This window comes from Cucurbita pepo, chromosome LG13 (assembly GCF_002806865.2).
Source record: "Cucurbita pepo subsp. pepo cultivar mu-cu-16 chromosome LG13, ASM280686v2, whole genome shotgun sequence".
Lineage (NCBI taxonomy): Eukaryota > Viridiplantae > Streptophyta > Magnoliopsida > Cucurbitales > Cucurbitaceae > Cucurbita > Cucurbita pepo.
In genome coordinates this window covers 426,562-441,181 of record NC_036650.1, presented here as the reverse complement: position 1 = coordinate 441,181, position 14,620 = coordinate 426,562, and the positions used below count along the sequence as shown (strand labels likewise).

The 14,620-nt window shown below is 36.2% G+C and overlaps 2 protein-coding genes across 2 annotated transcripts in view; one reads left to right on the top strand and one right to left on the bottom strand.

The window, feature by feature from the left end:
* The window catches only part of LOC111808702 (phosphoglucomutase, chloroplastic-like), a 14,253-nt gene extending 5,319 nt beyond the window's left edge, over positions 1-8,934 (bottom strand). The window contains exons 1-13 of the mRNA XM_023694845.1: positions 8,520-8,934; positions 8,299-8,364; positions 7,853-7,897; positions 7,668-7,760; positions 7,528-7,580; positions 5,898-5,949; positions 5,739-5,807; positions 5,485-5,553; positions 4,537-4,659; positions 4,371-4,423; positions 1,985-2,063; positions 1,060-1,124; positions 905-972 (exon numbers count right to left, since the gene is read on the bottom strand). Coding sequence (XP_023550613.1) covers positions 905-972; positions 1,060-1,124; positions 1,985-2,063; positions 4,371-4,423; positions 4,537-4,659; positions 5,485-5,553; positions 5,739-5,807; positions 5,898-5,949; positions 7,528-7,580; positions 7,668-7,760; positions 7,853-7,897; positions 8,299-8,364; positions 8,520-8,777 — 1,093 coding nt within the window. The 5' untranslated portion in view covers positions 8,778-8,934. The remainder of the gene's footprint in view (positions 1-904; positions 973-1,059; positions 1,125-1,984; positions 2,064-4,370; positions 4,424-4,536; positions 4,660-5,484; positions 5,554-5,738; positions 5,808-5,897; positions 5,950-7,527; positions 7,581-7,667; positions 7,761-7,852; positions 7,898-8,298; positions 8,365-8,519) is intronic.
* Positions 8,935-11,537: 2,603 nt separating this feature from the next.
* Positions 11,538-14,078, top strand: LOC111808042 (probable fructokinase-7). Its single transcript, XM_023693817.1, has 7 exons — positions 11,538-11,826; positions 12,304-12,521; positions 12,666-12,878; positions 12,971-13,168; positions 13,264-13,404; positions 13,497-13,613; positions 13,692-14,078. Exons 1-7 carry the CDS (start codon positions 11,805-11,807, stop codon positions 13,827-13,829), a joined length of 1,047 nt encoding a protein of 348 aa, XP_023549585.1. The 5' UTR covers positions 11,538-11,804; the 3' UTR covers positions 13,830-14,078.
* Positions 14,079-14,620: the final 542 nt, after the last annotated feature.

Sequence of the window (14,620 nt, the reverse complement as noted above, 5' to 3'; positions counted from 1 at the left end):
TTTTTTTTTTTTTTTTTTTTTTTTTTTTTTTTTTTTTTTTTTTTTTTTTTTTTTTTTTTTTTTGTAACCTTTAACCAACTGATTGTTAGCTTGATTAGTTGGCTGGTTAGTTTGTCTTTGGTTGTGGGTTTGGATCCTTTACTCAGCTCCTTTAAATAGATTGATTGTAGCCTTACTGGGCTAATGAAAATCACAGAAAACTTGAGAACTTGAATATGCATCAAGTTGTTATGAAAGTCCTCAATCCAGGCCAGAAGTTTTTCCGAATCGGAATAAATTGAGTAGACATGTTGAGGCGGAAGCTTCCCCTAGTTATCACCAAGCTGTCAACTGTCGCTTGCAGTGAATTGAATCCTTGGTGGAGGAGATAAGAAAAAGGATTGAATGATATCGAGCATGCTTTGGAACAATTAGCTCGACAGACGTATCAACTTAGCACAAACCAACAAGTTCCAGGCAATAAAGGGCTGCAGATAACATAAGGAATGTCCAAGACAACCAAGAAAATATAGTTGTAGCCACAAAAAATACAAGGAAGCCTAGTTCTTGGAAGACCACCCGAATTGTAAATACCCAGGTACATGATTCAAGATTCAGAACTGTCGGAAGATGATGTGGTTTACTAATTAAAGAGGATTGAAACTATTAAAGAGAAAAAACTATGGTTACTTTTTTACTCCACTGTTCAAATCTCTTTTTGTCAATAGTATTTCTAATAGATCCGGTAGCATTTATTTTCTCTCTTTTGTTTTTACTACCATTTATCCTTTTTTAAGGTTTAAATTTATTTCTTGTATCTGCAGATGCACTGATATGCAAGTAAAGAGAAAAAAAAGGGAAAAACATTTAAAAAAATAAAAATAAAACTTGAACTCAAATATAGATTATGTATGAGATGAAATACCATCACTAGCAGCTCCAAAATCAGGTCCGTCTTCACTGAACAAAAGGTCGACCAGATCCTTAGCATACCTGTGAACAGTACAAATAGTTAGTATTACTCCAAGACAATAGCAAATCACGCAGCCGTACCCTCCTATTGGATCTTAAACAACTTACGTAAGATTAGGATCTGGATGTCCATGCCCAAAATCTTCTAAAGGCACTCCATTGGAAATTGAGTCCTACGTGCGGATTGCAAAAATTTAGGCCTTGTTTGGAGCTCTTGTTTGCTGTTAAGCTCCTATCACTGAGTTTATTGTATTTTTGTATGCCATTTAGTAGTATCATATATTTTTTTTCTTAATTAAAGTTTGGTCATGTATGCATGTGTGTTTGTATATACATCATTTTTTTTTACTTTCGATTTTTCTGTTTTCAATAACTATGTTAATTTTTTGTTTAAAAAATTAAAATAAAAAATCAAATCGTGTTTAATTAACGTTTTATATTTTCTGATTTTCTAAAATATGTGAACCCTAATTTGTTTATTAATTATTCTATAATCAACTCTACAATAATTATCAAATTATAATTCCTATTATTTAATGATAAAAATAATATATTATCTTTTATATTTATTACTGTAGTTTCCAAATTTTATCATTATATTAAAGTTTATAAAATATTAGAAAGAGAAAGGAAACTTTAGAGAGAGATAGAGAGTTAAAAGAGAAAGACACATTAGAAAAGGGAAAACAAGAGTTAGAGGGAAGAAATATGTTAGAGAGATAAAAAGTTAGAAAATCTGTCAAGAGTAATGTGGCTATCTGAGAGAAGTACATGGAGTAACAAAGTTAGCGATATTTTACAAAACAGAATCTTGTTTCTAAGAAAATATTTTTGGGGCCTATGATTGTAAAACCCTTTGTCATTACTTAAAAATTAAATGGATTATCAAATATTTTTCAGAAAATGAAAAGCCTAAAACCAAAAACATAAATTGAAATTGAAATTGTTATCATTGGTGTCTTATTACTAGAGCCTCAAATATATTAGAATTTCCATCTGTCTAAAATAAAGATGTTTGTACATAGCATCATACCAGACTCGCTCCTAACTTGTCCACAAAAATTGGTTTTGCATAAGCACCAGTTACTGCATGCATGGCATCAAATACAAACCTAACAAAGTTAAAATAACAAATACGTCAATAATACATTCAAAAAGAAAAATAATGCATAAAAATGAGACATCAAAGCATGCACATCCAGATACAAAAACAATAGAATAGAAAATAAAAACAGAAAATTGGCATCCTTAAAGAGGCAAATGTAAGGGTATATTATGTTATTTTAACTTAGGTTTGTATTTGATGCCATGCATAAAAATAAGAAATCATAGCATACACATCCAGATACAAAAACAATAGAATAAAAAATAAAAACAGAAAATCGGCATCCTTAAAGTGGCAAACGTAAGGCTATCCAACAACTAAAGTTGATAAGGCCAATTTATCTATAAGAACAATGATTTGACATCCTAATTAAGCAAACACTAGCAGTTGTAAGGCGAAGTACGTGTATGTTCTTGTGTCTTTTCTTTTTCTAATTTGCATTGCTTGTGTTGAACCTAAAATTCCTAACCGAAGAGTTGCTGAAACATTTTTGGTGCAACAAGAAACAATTTCTTCTCTAATAAATGAAACCCAATTTCTGTATGGCTACTGCCCACCATTTTTATGAACCCTGGGGCATTTTCCCAGTATGTAACTAAGAGAAGATGAGCCATTGTTTGGCACTGCATGCATCCAACACCTAAAGCATACTCAACCATAAAGGGTTGGGTTGAGATGAGTTGAAAGGAGAGAGTAAAGAAGAAGAAAAAAAAGGATAGATGTCATGGCTGCCACAAGGAGAGTTCCAGCCAGTACTAGGATTCAGAGACTATCAGTCAAAGAGCATTATATTTTGCTAAGTTTCAATGATATGAAATTCATTGCAACCATAATCATCTTCTACCCCATTTACTGACATTATTGAGTGAGGTGTCATGTAATATGCCTCATTGTCTTCTTTCTCCCTCTTCCAAATGAGTAATAAACTCTAATGCTACTGACTATATATCTAACCTATGAGTTTAAGCTTTTGAGTTTAGTGATATTTAAATGGTATTAGAGCTCTTATCAAATAAACATGATATTAGAGTAAGAAAACTACTTTTAACTCGTGTTATGGCTGGCCTCTACCTCCCTTATAAGGTAGGGCTCAACCCCTTCTGTCATTGCAATCGTGGACACCATCTTGCAGGAACATTAGAAGGCTATTGATGATTTGAATTTCCAATTTATGAGAGCATAGTAAGTTATGACGAGCCAGGCTGACACACATCATTGTGATAAGAAGAATGAAAAAGTGTATCACTTCTATAATGACCATTATCTAGTAATAAAGAAGATTGGTAAGGTTGCATATCAAATTGACCTGCCCCCATCCAGCACTATCCATCTTGTTTACATGTTTCTCAATTGAAGTTGGCAAGGAATCAAATCATATACCATGTCCTTTATTACCATAACACTGGGGGGATGTGCTTGATAAATATTAATCCCTTGGCAGTTTTGGGTGTGAAACTAGCCAGAGAAACATTTTACGAGGATTTTGATGCACTCATTCATTGGGAAACACAAACTAGAAAGATCCCTTTGATGTCAATTCTATTTGTAGAGGGGGTATTAATAGAATTGATAGGATTGATAGGCCGTGATAAATACTTGTACACTAGAAAGGGGAAGCAAAAAGGCAGGAGTGGGCACACTGAAGAATAGTTAGTTCTTCGGCAGCAAAGGTAATATCTTGTATGGAAGGGTAGTGGGTCTGATCCTTAGAGAGTGTTTTATATAAGAGATGAATTAAGAGAGAAAGTTGGGAAAAACATGTATTACCTTCGGGAGAGATACAGACCTTTCTAAGAGTCGTAGTTTTATGTCTCTTTTACGTATTTTGATTATCTTAGAGCGGTCAACTCTCTCAGAACAGTGGGTTGGCTCCTCAAATGGAAATCCAAATCACCTTCTAAATTAGAGGATAGTGTCATTTGAAATAACTAAATGAATCTCTGATAGAAATGTGGGTTCACATCCTTGAAAGAATCTGACAAGTGAAGCATAAATTGATAACCAATACATATGGGAAAAAGAAGGGGTGGCTAAATTGCGAGAAAGACAAAAGGAGAACTTGGTGGAATATCTTCAAGTTATGGGACTAGTTTCTTATCATTTCCTAATCAAATTGGGAAGATGGCGAGGAAATTTTTTTCTGGAGGGTGTGGCTGGATTCTCGATCACTAGCTGTTAAACTTCCAAACCAGTATGCAATTCCATATTTTCACATATAGCTTAAGTTGGAAGTTGTTTGGCTTCAAACTTTTTCTAAGGACATCTGGAATGGGAATGCACCACTGAAACACAAGGCATCAAACAAAACTCTTACCTGAAATCTGAACGTGAAAGCAGACTTTTTATGAGTGGAAAATCAAATACATTCTGCAGCAGATCCATAACTTTCTGTCAGTCCTCGGGAATAATCATATTCAATTTTCAAAATTTTTATATTTTCTTTATTTTCATTTTTGTGGTGTGTTCGAGGATTTCATCACCTCCAGCAGCTCCAAATAGTCAGAAACAGGATCTACAACTTCAACACTGAAGTTCCCATACTTGATTTCTCCAATGCGAGAGAGGTCAACATCAGGAATATCAGCGAATTTTATTTCAGAGATCTGCAAAAAGATTTGTACAAATACAAATTCATAAGATAGCAAATGGAGTCACCAATTGAAGATGTTACTGATGCTAAAGCAGAGATAGATGAAATCAAAGAGAAAGGGCAATGGGCTAACATGAAATGTTCATATTTGGAACAACAAACCTCCACAATAGAATGATATTGTCCACTTCAAGCATAAACTCTCGTGACTTTAGTTTTAGTTCCCAAAAAACCTCATACCAATGGAGATAGTGTTTTTTACTTATATACCCATCATCTTCCACTTAATTAGCCAACGTGGGACTCCAACCATCCTCAATACAAGCTACAGACTATCTTTCCCTAGAAACACTCTTTTGTTCCTTTTCAGCCATACAAACCACAAATCTGAGAACACGATCCCTCCCTCTGAAATGGGGAATCAACATGGCCTCCACCAATATCCAACAAAAATCCAACCTTAGTAAAAAGAAAAGGCTAAAAACATCCCTGCCAGAAACACCTCCAAACTCTAGTGGAAAAAGGACAACCCATCTTTCCAAAAGCAACCAACCAAGAAAAGAAGTGAATTTTCTTTGGGACTTTTAGTTTCCACCAGGAACTGAAGAATGTATAAGATGGGAGCAACGCCTAAGAGGGGATAAAACAAATAAATAGAGACTTGCAAGAGGACCCAGACGGCTCAAGGGGAAATTCAATGCAAACATGAAAAGAATAAAAAATGTACAAAACATTGAATGCGATATAACGCAGTGTTGACCAATTAGAAAGTAGACAAAAAACTTAACGAAAAAAGTAAGTAAAGGAACCGATCACAAAGATAGAAACGTGTACTTACAGAAAGAGTGTTTCCATATATTTTGTCTGTAATTGATTCAGGTGCAGGCTGCCCACTGCTATAATTAAACTGAAAAGCCAATACATTCAAGTCAGATAAACTTACAACTAACTTTTGTAGTTGTCATGGATAAGATAAGGTCAAAATGCTCAACTAATATTTTGCAACAAAAAATCACGCTTCATTTAACATTTTGACCAACAATTCTATTTAATTAAATATAAAGGAGAGTACAAAATGAATAAAAAATTCACCTTAATACCCCAGTCATATTCAGGACCACCTGGATTGTGACTTGCACTCATTATAAATCCTCCGTTGGCCTGTAGGACACAAAATTACGCAGAAGGCAAAGTTATTAAATCTCACACCAAAATGCTTGATCATCTAATAAATCTGTAGAGCAAACTTGCCTTCCTCTTTCGTATTACAGCAGAGACAGCTGGTGTGGACAAAATACCTTCCCTGCATCATATAAATTTCACTATAGTTTACACACTTCTCCTTAAAATTGCTTCTCAGCAGAAATTAACTTTTGAAATGCCCAAATAATTGTGTCATTACCATCAATCCATCCATCTGGCTACGGCTATTAGATAAAAAGAATAGTATTTTGAATTTCAGATTTACCAATCATAATCCTAGAGAATCACAGGTTACTGAAGTAATCGACCATTGGCTCTTGTTCTTACATTGGCTATTTCTTGGCGTAAATTTTATTTCACCTTAACAAATTACAGTCTCAATGATCTCAGATCAAATTGGAGAAGCCTTCTTGTAACTCTCTTTGATAGGACCATATAAATAGAGTTTCCTTTATTAGGAAGGAAACATATTTCTGGGAGAAACAATGCGTGAGGGATAGCTCCTTTGCATTACCTTTTCTCATTTATCCCATTTGTCCTCAACGAAAATCGTTGTGGCTGATGTTTTGGTTCCTTCCAAGAGCTCTCCTTTTTTTCTTTCAGTTTCAGTCATCAGTTTGACCAATAGGGAAATGATGGATGTCTCACTCTCCTTTCCTTGATTGGGGAGTTTGAGTTTAGTCCTTGGAGAAGGATTGTTCGCCACTGGATCCCTAACCCTTCATGGAGTTTCTCTTGTAGTTCTTTTTTTGTTGTTTGTGGACCCTTCTCATTGTTAATAGCAGTAGCAGACCCTCATTCTTGATTGTGGTCTTCTGGTCTTTATGAAGCCATATGCAGATGTGAGCATCCAAAAGAAGGTGTTGGGGGATTCAAACATCCAACAGATGGTGTAGGTCAAAGGACTCAAAGCCATGAGCCTTCAAATCTGTCCCAAAGGATGCTGCTTATGCAAGGCAAGAAGAGACATATAAGTCCACATTTTCCACAAATGCACTTTCTCTGCCAATTTATGGTAGAATCTACTTGAAGTCTTTGATCACATACTGCCATGTCAGCCTTCCTTAAACGTTGTCATATTGCTTAAATCCAAATCTGTTTGGCTTAACAAGTGGAGGTGCATTCTTTAAGATATTTGATTGAAGAGAAATAGAAAAGATTTCCAAATGTTTCAGCTCTTGGGGACAGTACTGTTTTGTTTCCTCTTTTTGGACTATACTAGACTTGCATTTTTTTTTTTAAATTTTGAGCGTGAACCTGAGCTCCCCTTGATTACTACTGATTGGAGGAATTTTTGTAATTCTTAACCTTCACAAACCACACTCACAGTTTTAGATTGTGAAGGTTAAGAATTATAAAACAAATTGCTAGACAGCTCCTTGGTTTTGGTTAAGGAGGATTCCTTCCCTTAGTTCTTGATTATCCTTCCATGATTAATGAAATATTTTCATTTTAAAAGATAAAATATAAAATAAGCCTCCACGATTCGTGCTAAGATTCAAGAATCAAAAACCGTGCACATTTAAGTTAACCGTGAACTATATCATCAAATGATACTTGGTAGTTGGTACATGCATGTCTAAAAGAGAAATCCTGGATTAAATTTTCAATACCGAACTTCAAAATACAAGAGAAAGGCCGAAGTATTCGGAAATTAGTTGAGGGTAGATCTACTTACTGTCCAACCAATATTTTCCCAACACCATTTCCTGCAGCAATTTTCATGATAATCTGCAAAATATCTGCAAAGTTCGCTGAAAAGTTCTAAGGAAACTAGACTACTGAATTAAGCAAAAAAACAAAAGCTCAAGAAGAGACCTGTGCAGCTTCTTTATTAAAATAACGACCATCGCCTCCTAAAACCAACAGCCCATTTTTGTAATCCTCTGGTGGCAAGGAATTGAACAATGCCTGCAGATGCAAAATGCTCATGTAACACAAACTTCAAACTCATGCTGAGATTTCATAGACTAACATTTCCGACAAAATGCAAACATTCAAACCTGGATCCAATTTGCAAGGTAATTTTCCTGCTTAAATATTTTCACCTGAAAAGCCATGTAAATTACAAAGTGAGTTGTGATGGCATCAACGCCACCAAAATCCACAGAAAAATGATCAAGGGAAAGGATAAATTTAACAAGCAGACTAAATTTTAAAAACAAAAACAGCAATGGTTCGTTTAGCCGGATGCTGGCAGTTTTCCCGCCATTCAACAACCACACCAGATGGCACCAGTTTATCAACGTTATCAATCCATTAGCGAACTAGCTTAATATAAGAAACTTCCGATGCTCGTACATAAGTACATTATATAGAATTATATTATTCCCTCCTTCGGTTTCTTCGTTTACAAAAAATCACTAATTAATGAAAATTCAAGCATGAATATCTCGAACAATCTAAAACGAAAAGAGATGGAAAAAGAAAAAAGAAAAAAAGAAAACACCTTCTTCCGGAGACCACTAGTTCCAGTTTTCTGGCCTTCAATCGGCTGAGTCGGAATCAAATCAATCTGAAAAAAACAATATACACGTAATGTAATCAACAAAAACAGAAAATATTCTCAATGCACAGCAAAACNAAAAAAAAAAAAAAAAAAAAAAAAAAAAAAAAAGGAAAATAAACGAAGGAACAAGAGAGTGAGTGATGCCGGAACGGCATAGTTACCTTGATTCCTTGAGACTCTGCAACAGTTGCAGGAGAAGAGGAAGAGGAAGAAGGCGAAGACGCCTTAACGACGACTGAGTGAGAAGCAATTCGAGGAGGCAGTAGAGGAGAAGAGAGCAGAAGTGGAGACGAAATGAAAGCTGTAGAAGAAGGAATTGCTCGAAAGGAAGCTCCATTGGAAGAAAGTGGTAATGATGATGATCGCTGTCTGAGCGGGGAAGAGAGAAGATTGTGGAGCCGCAGAGAGGAAGAAGCCATTGACGACGATGATGAAGAAAATGCGAATCGATCAATCCAGTTAGGAAGAAGAAGAACCGTTCAGAGAAGATCTTTGGATCTCACCCAGCTGGGTCCGTGAAGCGCAAAAGAACACAGTTCGGGACTTGGGGACTTGAACACAGATCCGTGCCCGCCACACATGCAATTGCCGGGTCCATTTATTTTCTATTTTTATCTTAAATTTATACCCACTCATTATTAAATAAATAAATATTAATGTGAAATATGTTTTACTTAAAATAATTTTATATTAAATATTTAAAAAAAAAATTATTAAAATAACTCGAATTAGTTTATGAGATAGTATCGGGTCACTTGAAATGCATAAGAATGTTGACATCATCAAATGTCGAATATAGATTTCAAATTTCAATTCGAAATATCGGGCAGACAAATTTCACTTTCACAAACTTAAAAAATATACTTTTTTTTCGTTTTACACAGATTAACGTACCTATAGTTAAATGTATAAATGTTTTAAAATTCACTAAATTAAATAAAAAATTAATTAGTGTAAAATAAAAATTGCAATAATTATCTAACTTTATTGTCTGATTTAATGAATTTTAATTTATTATATTTAATGTAAGTTTACTAATTAAGATATATATCGGACATTAAATTTTAAAAAATAAGTAACGCCATTTATATTTGTCTAAACCAAGAATTTTATTTATATTAATGCATTTAATTAATGTATAAAGTGTTATTTTATTTGATTATGGAAAATAACTCAAACCTCAAATAATTTTTTTTTTTAATATGGAAACTCTTTTCCGGATTTTTTTTAATTATTTTTAAAAGTCAAAGGGTATTATTGTAATATTTTTTTTAGTTAAAAAATATCTTAACCATTAATATTAACACCTTTACTTCTCTAAAAATAATTTTAAATAATTATTATTTTTAATTATGGACGAAAATTATATATAATTTTATATATTATTTCTAAACTTTTTAATTTTACTTTTGAAAATTTATGATTATTTTTTAAACGTGGTAAGAGTAATTTTTTTTTTTTTGTATTTTTTTAAGTTAAAAAAGAGTTTTAACCGTAAAAAGCAAAATTTACCTAGTTTTTGTAATTATAATTTGCTTAAATTAAATATAAAATAAATTTTATATGTTATTTAAAAATAATATCATTGTTTATGTTGTTTTAATACCATTAAATTCAAAATTAATATCATAATATACTTTAATTTTTGTATGTATCTAATTTAAAAATTAAATACTTTCTATACCATACCAAAAGAAAATAGCATTTACTTCTGGTATATTAAATATTGTTAATTTAAAAATAAAATACATTTTTAACTTTTAATACACTAACTTAAAATTAAATATTATTTTTTAAAATAAACATCACTACTGTTACAAATAATATCATCAGAGTCAGATAATGGGCGGTGTGTTAGCGACGAGACTAAGCTCTGAAGGGGGTAGACATGAGATAGTGTGCCAGCAAGAACGCTGGGCCCCGAAGAGGGTGGATTGGGGGATTCCACATCGTTTGGAGAAGAGAACAAGTGTCAGCGAAGATGCTGGGTGTCACGATCATACTCGTCCAAGGCGTGTTGCCCATGGCCGCATGCTCATGACAAGCCCAACCCTTTATGTTTTTTCATATTCTAGTGTTTTACTTTTGTATTTCTAGTAAGTATGACGTTTCAGAAATATTATGTCTAGGCTTGTTAAACATGAAAGGACTTAGAATGTACTATAGAGGGATACGACAAGTTGTCAACTTCTCCCTACCCAAGGTTATATACTGTGAGCAGTTGTTATTTCTCTCTTGTTTGGTTATATAACTTCTCTTTCAAAAATCTCTCTGCCCTCGTTTTCTAGAACTTTCTCTTAAAACCGAGGCTAGAGGCTTGAGCATACATCGCTTGGCCGTAGGCGACGCAAAAACGAATTGGCTTAACTCACTTGTCGTTGGAAAGTGAGTGCCGCACAATCGCAAATCCGGTGCCATCAAAAGTGTGATTGTGACACTGGGGTTTGAAGGAGGTGGATTGTGAAATCCTCGAGTGCCTGCGAGGACACTAGGCTTTAATGGTAATAGAGTCAGACACCGAACGATGTGTCAGCCTTCTCGTTGTTCCTCAAAGGGGGGTAGACACGAGGCGGTGTGCCAGTAAGGACGCTGGGGCCCAAAGGGAGGTAGATTTGAGGGCGGTCCCACATCGATTAGAGGAAGGAAAGAGTGTCCACGAGGATGCTGGGTTCGGAAGGAGGGTGGATTGTGATGTCCCACATTGGTTTGGGAGGAGAACAAATCAGGGTGTGGAAACCTTCCTCTGACGCGTTTTCAAACCTTGAGAATATGTCTGAAAGGGAAAATCCAAAGAGGATAATATCTCTTGACGGTAGGTCTGGGGCGTTATATGGTTGTGAGATTTGTGAGTGCCAGCAAAGATGTTGGACTCCGAACATAGTAAATTGTGAGATTGCATGTCGGTTGAGAGAAAAACTAAATGTTTTTTTTTATAAGGGTGTGTAAATATATAGTAACGGATTTATTAATAAACTTGTAAAAATCTTTTTTTAATAACTTTAAAAACTTTGAGAGAAAGTCAGAACTATTGAACTAGTAGATATATAGGAGATATGAGGCAGGTTAATTGAACCTAGGAATGACCGAAGCGGCCGATCTCATCCAAATCCAAATACAGTAGGAAAAGAAAGCAGAAAGCAGGAATCGGCATAGAAAGCCCGTGTAGCTATTAAATTTAAAAAGAAAACAGAAGGAAGTAAATGAAGAACAATCCCGGGGGCCAATTTTTGTCTGTGGGTGCTCAATGGTTCTTCTACTTCTGTCAACATTTCACCCCTTCTTAACCATTTCCCTCCGTCTTCTCCCACTCCTCCGCCTCCGATTCCACACCCACATCCCACCAAACCAATCCCTCTGTCTCTCCGCGACTCTATCCACTTTCTTGCTGCAATTCTTGTTGTTCTGTTCCTTTCATTTTCTCTCCATCCAGCTCTCAATACCCCTCAATGGCCGATTCTCTCACTCCTGGTACGTTTCCGAGTTAAACCCTTTTCATTTTTCAACGTTTTTCTACTTCAATGCTTCATTTCTCGATTAACCCTTTTCGGTTTTTCCCCTGTTCTTTGATCTCTCATTGTCCCCTGTTCTTGACTTCATTTGGGTCTGCATCGTTTCTCGTTTTCGTCTTGGACTCGATCTTTGAATCTTTGTGGATGTTCTTTTGTGATTTGTTCTTTGTTTTGTTTGTCTCCTCATTGGTTTTCTCGACATTTTGGTGTTCTGATTCTTACTGGGTTTTCTTTGTTTCTTTTTTAGCTTGGCTGACTTTGTTGTTCATCATTCCATGATTCTGATTGTTTAATGATCTTTTTCTTGTTCCTTTTGAATCTATCTGTTCCCAGATTCAATGTTTTGTGTCTTTCTGGATTATGGTCTGCTTTATGATATGTTGAACAAATTAATGAATGAGTGAATGAATAAGTTCTTTGACTTGGCGTTTTACAGGTGATATTAAGGATCTTCCCACAGGATTTAAGGGAAATTTGCAGGTTAAAACTTCCCCTGTGGTTTGTTTTGGGGAAGTTTTGATAGATTTTGTGCCAACAGTGGGTGGAGTTTCACTTGCTGAAGCTCCTGCTTTCAAGAAGGCCCCTGGCGGCGCTCCTGCTAATGTGGCTGTTGGCATTTCAAGGCTTGGTGGCTCCTCAGCTTTCATTGGCAAGGTTCGTTTCTTCGTATTCGATCGAACTTTTGAATCGTTGAATGTTTTCGATAGTTAAGAGATCGTTTTCCTTCGATTAGTATCGGTTTTGTGTAGAACTTTAATTTGGGAGGAAGAAATGTGAACTTACTTCCTTGTGTTATAGGTAGGTGATGATGAGTTTGGATATATGTTGGTAGACATTTTGAAACAAAACAATGTGGACTGTTCTGGAGTTCGGTTTGATCCGAACGCAAGGACAGCTCTAGCGTTTGTTACACTTCGAGCAGATGGCGAACGGGAATTCTTGTTCTTTCGCCATCCTAGCGCTGATATGCTTCTCACTGAACGTGAACTCGAGGTTAAAGTTATTGAGCAGGCAAGTCTCGTGTTCTTATCAAGAGAGATAAAACTCGTTTACTATGCTCTTTTGCTGATGCTTTCTGTGATTCTGAATTCGATTCGTTTCAGGCACAAATCTTTCATTATGGATCGATTAGTTTGATTGATGAACCGAGCAAGTCAGCACATCTAGCTGCACTAAAACTTGCAAAAAAATCTGGTTGTATTCTCTCTTATGATCCCAACTTGAGATTGGCGTTGTGGCCTTCACCGGAAGCTGCTCGGGATGGCATAATGAGCATCTGGGATCAAGCTGACGTTGTTAAGGTATAATGTCTGATTACGAAGCGTTTTGAGTCATACGTCGGTAGAAATGTGAAAACTATGTAGCGTTTGTTTCATTCTCGTGCAAATTCATGCAGATAAGTGAAGATGAAATTACGTTCTTGACTGGTGGAGATGATCCTTATGATGATAACGTGGTGTTGGAAAAGCTTTTTCGTCCGAATTTCAAGCTTTTAATCGTAACCGAAGGGTCGCAAGGCTGTAGATATTACACTCAAGTAAGCATTTTATGAATTCATCGATTCTCGTGTTGTCTACCGGAAGTCTTAGCTGATAGGTTATGGTAAATTTAATCATTTCGTGTATACAGAAATTCCGAGGCAGGGTAGCAGGTGTTAAAGCCAACCCCATCGACACGACCGGAGCTGGCGATGCGTTCGTGAGCGGGATATTGTTTTGCTTAGCTTCAGACCCGAGTCTTTTTCAGGTTCCATTTGTTCTTGCATAATGAAACAGAAGAATGTCTATACTGGTTCTTATTTACATGTAAGTTTTCGTTTGGCAGGACGAGCAACGGTTACGAGACGCTCTACGCTTTGCGAATGCCTGTGGCGCCATCACGGTGATGGAGAGAGGAGCGATTCCAGCTCTACCGACGAAAGAAGCTGTCCTAGAAATGTTGTCCAATGCCAGCACTGTATGATAACAAGTGTTTTTAGGTGTGTTTGGTTTGTTTCAATTAGGCTAAATGTAATTTGAGTTTCGTTTGTGGTTAGGTGAGTGAGATTTGAGCTCATTTTATAGTGTTGCCCACAGCACACCTTGTCTTCTAATAAATGCTTTATTCATTCTTGTTTCTTTAACAGTGATCTGAAGAGCATTGGTTGTTGTTCATTGTTTGGGTTGTTGTAAGTGTTATAAAATGTATATTCATCAACACAAATTGTTGTTATTTGAACCCTCTCTCGTGGGACTCGTTCGGGGTCTAGTGTCTTTGCTGGTACTCGTTCCCTTCTCCAATCGACGTGGGATTCTCCAATCCACCCCCTTTAGGGCCCATTGTTGGCACTCGTTCCTTTCTTCAATCGATGTGGGATTCTCCAATCCACCCCTTTTAGGGTCCATTATTGGCACTCGGTGGGATTCCTTAATCCACCCCCTTCAGGGCCCATTGTTGGCATTCGTTCCCTTCTCCAATCGATGTGGGATTCCTCAATCCACCTCTTTTAGGGCCCATTGCTGGCACTCGTTCCTTTCTCCAATCGATGTGGGATTCCCCAATCTACCCCCTTCAGGGCCCATTGCTGGCACTCGTTCCCATCTACAATCAATGTGACATTCCCCAATCCACCCCCCTTCAGGACCCATTGTTGGCACTCATTCCCTTTTCCAATTAACGTGGGATTCCCCAATCCACCCCATACCGGGCCCATTGTTGGCACTCGTTCCCTCTTCCAATCGATGTGGGATTCCCCAATCCACCCTCTTCAGGGT

Coding starts and splice junctions, on each gene's coding strand:
- LOC111808042 (XM_023693817.1), top strand. CDS start 11,805: ATGGCCGATTCTCTCACTCCTG. Junction 13,169..13,263: donor ATCAAGCTGACGTTGTTAAG/GTATAATGTCTG, acceptor AAATTCATGCAG/ATAAGTGAAGATGAAATTAC. Junction 13,614..13,691: donor CAGACCCGAGTCTTTTTCAG/GTTCCATTTGTT, acceptor TTCGTTTGGCAG/GACGAGCAACGGTTACGAGA.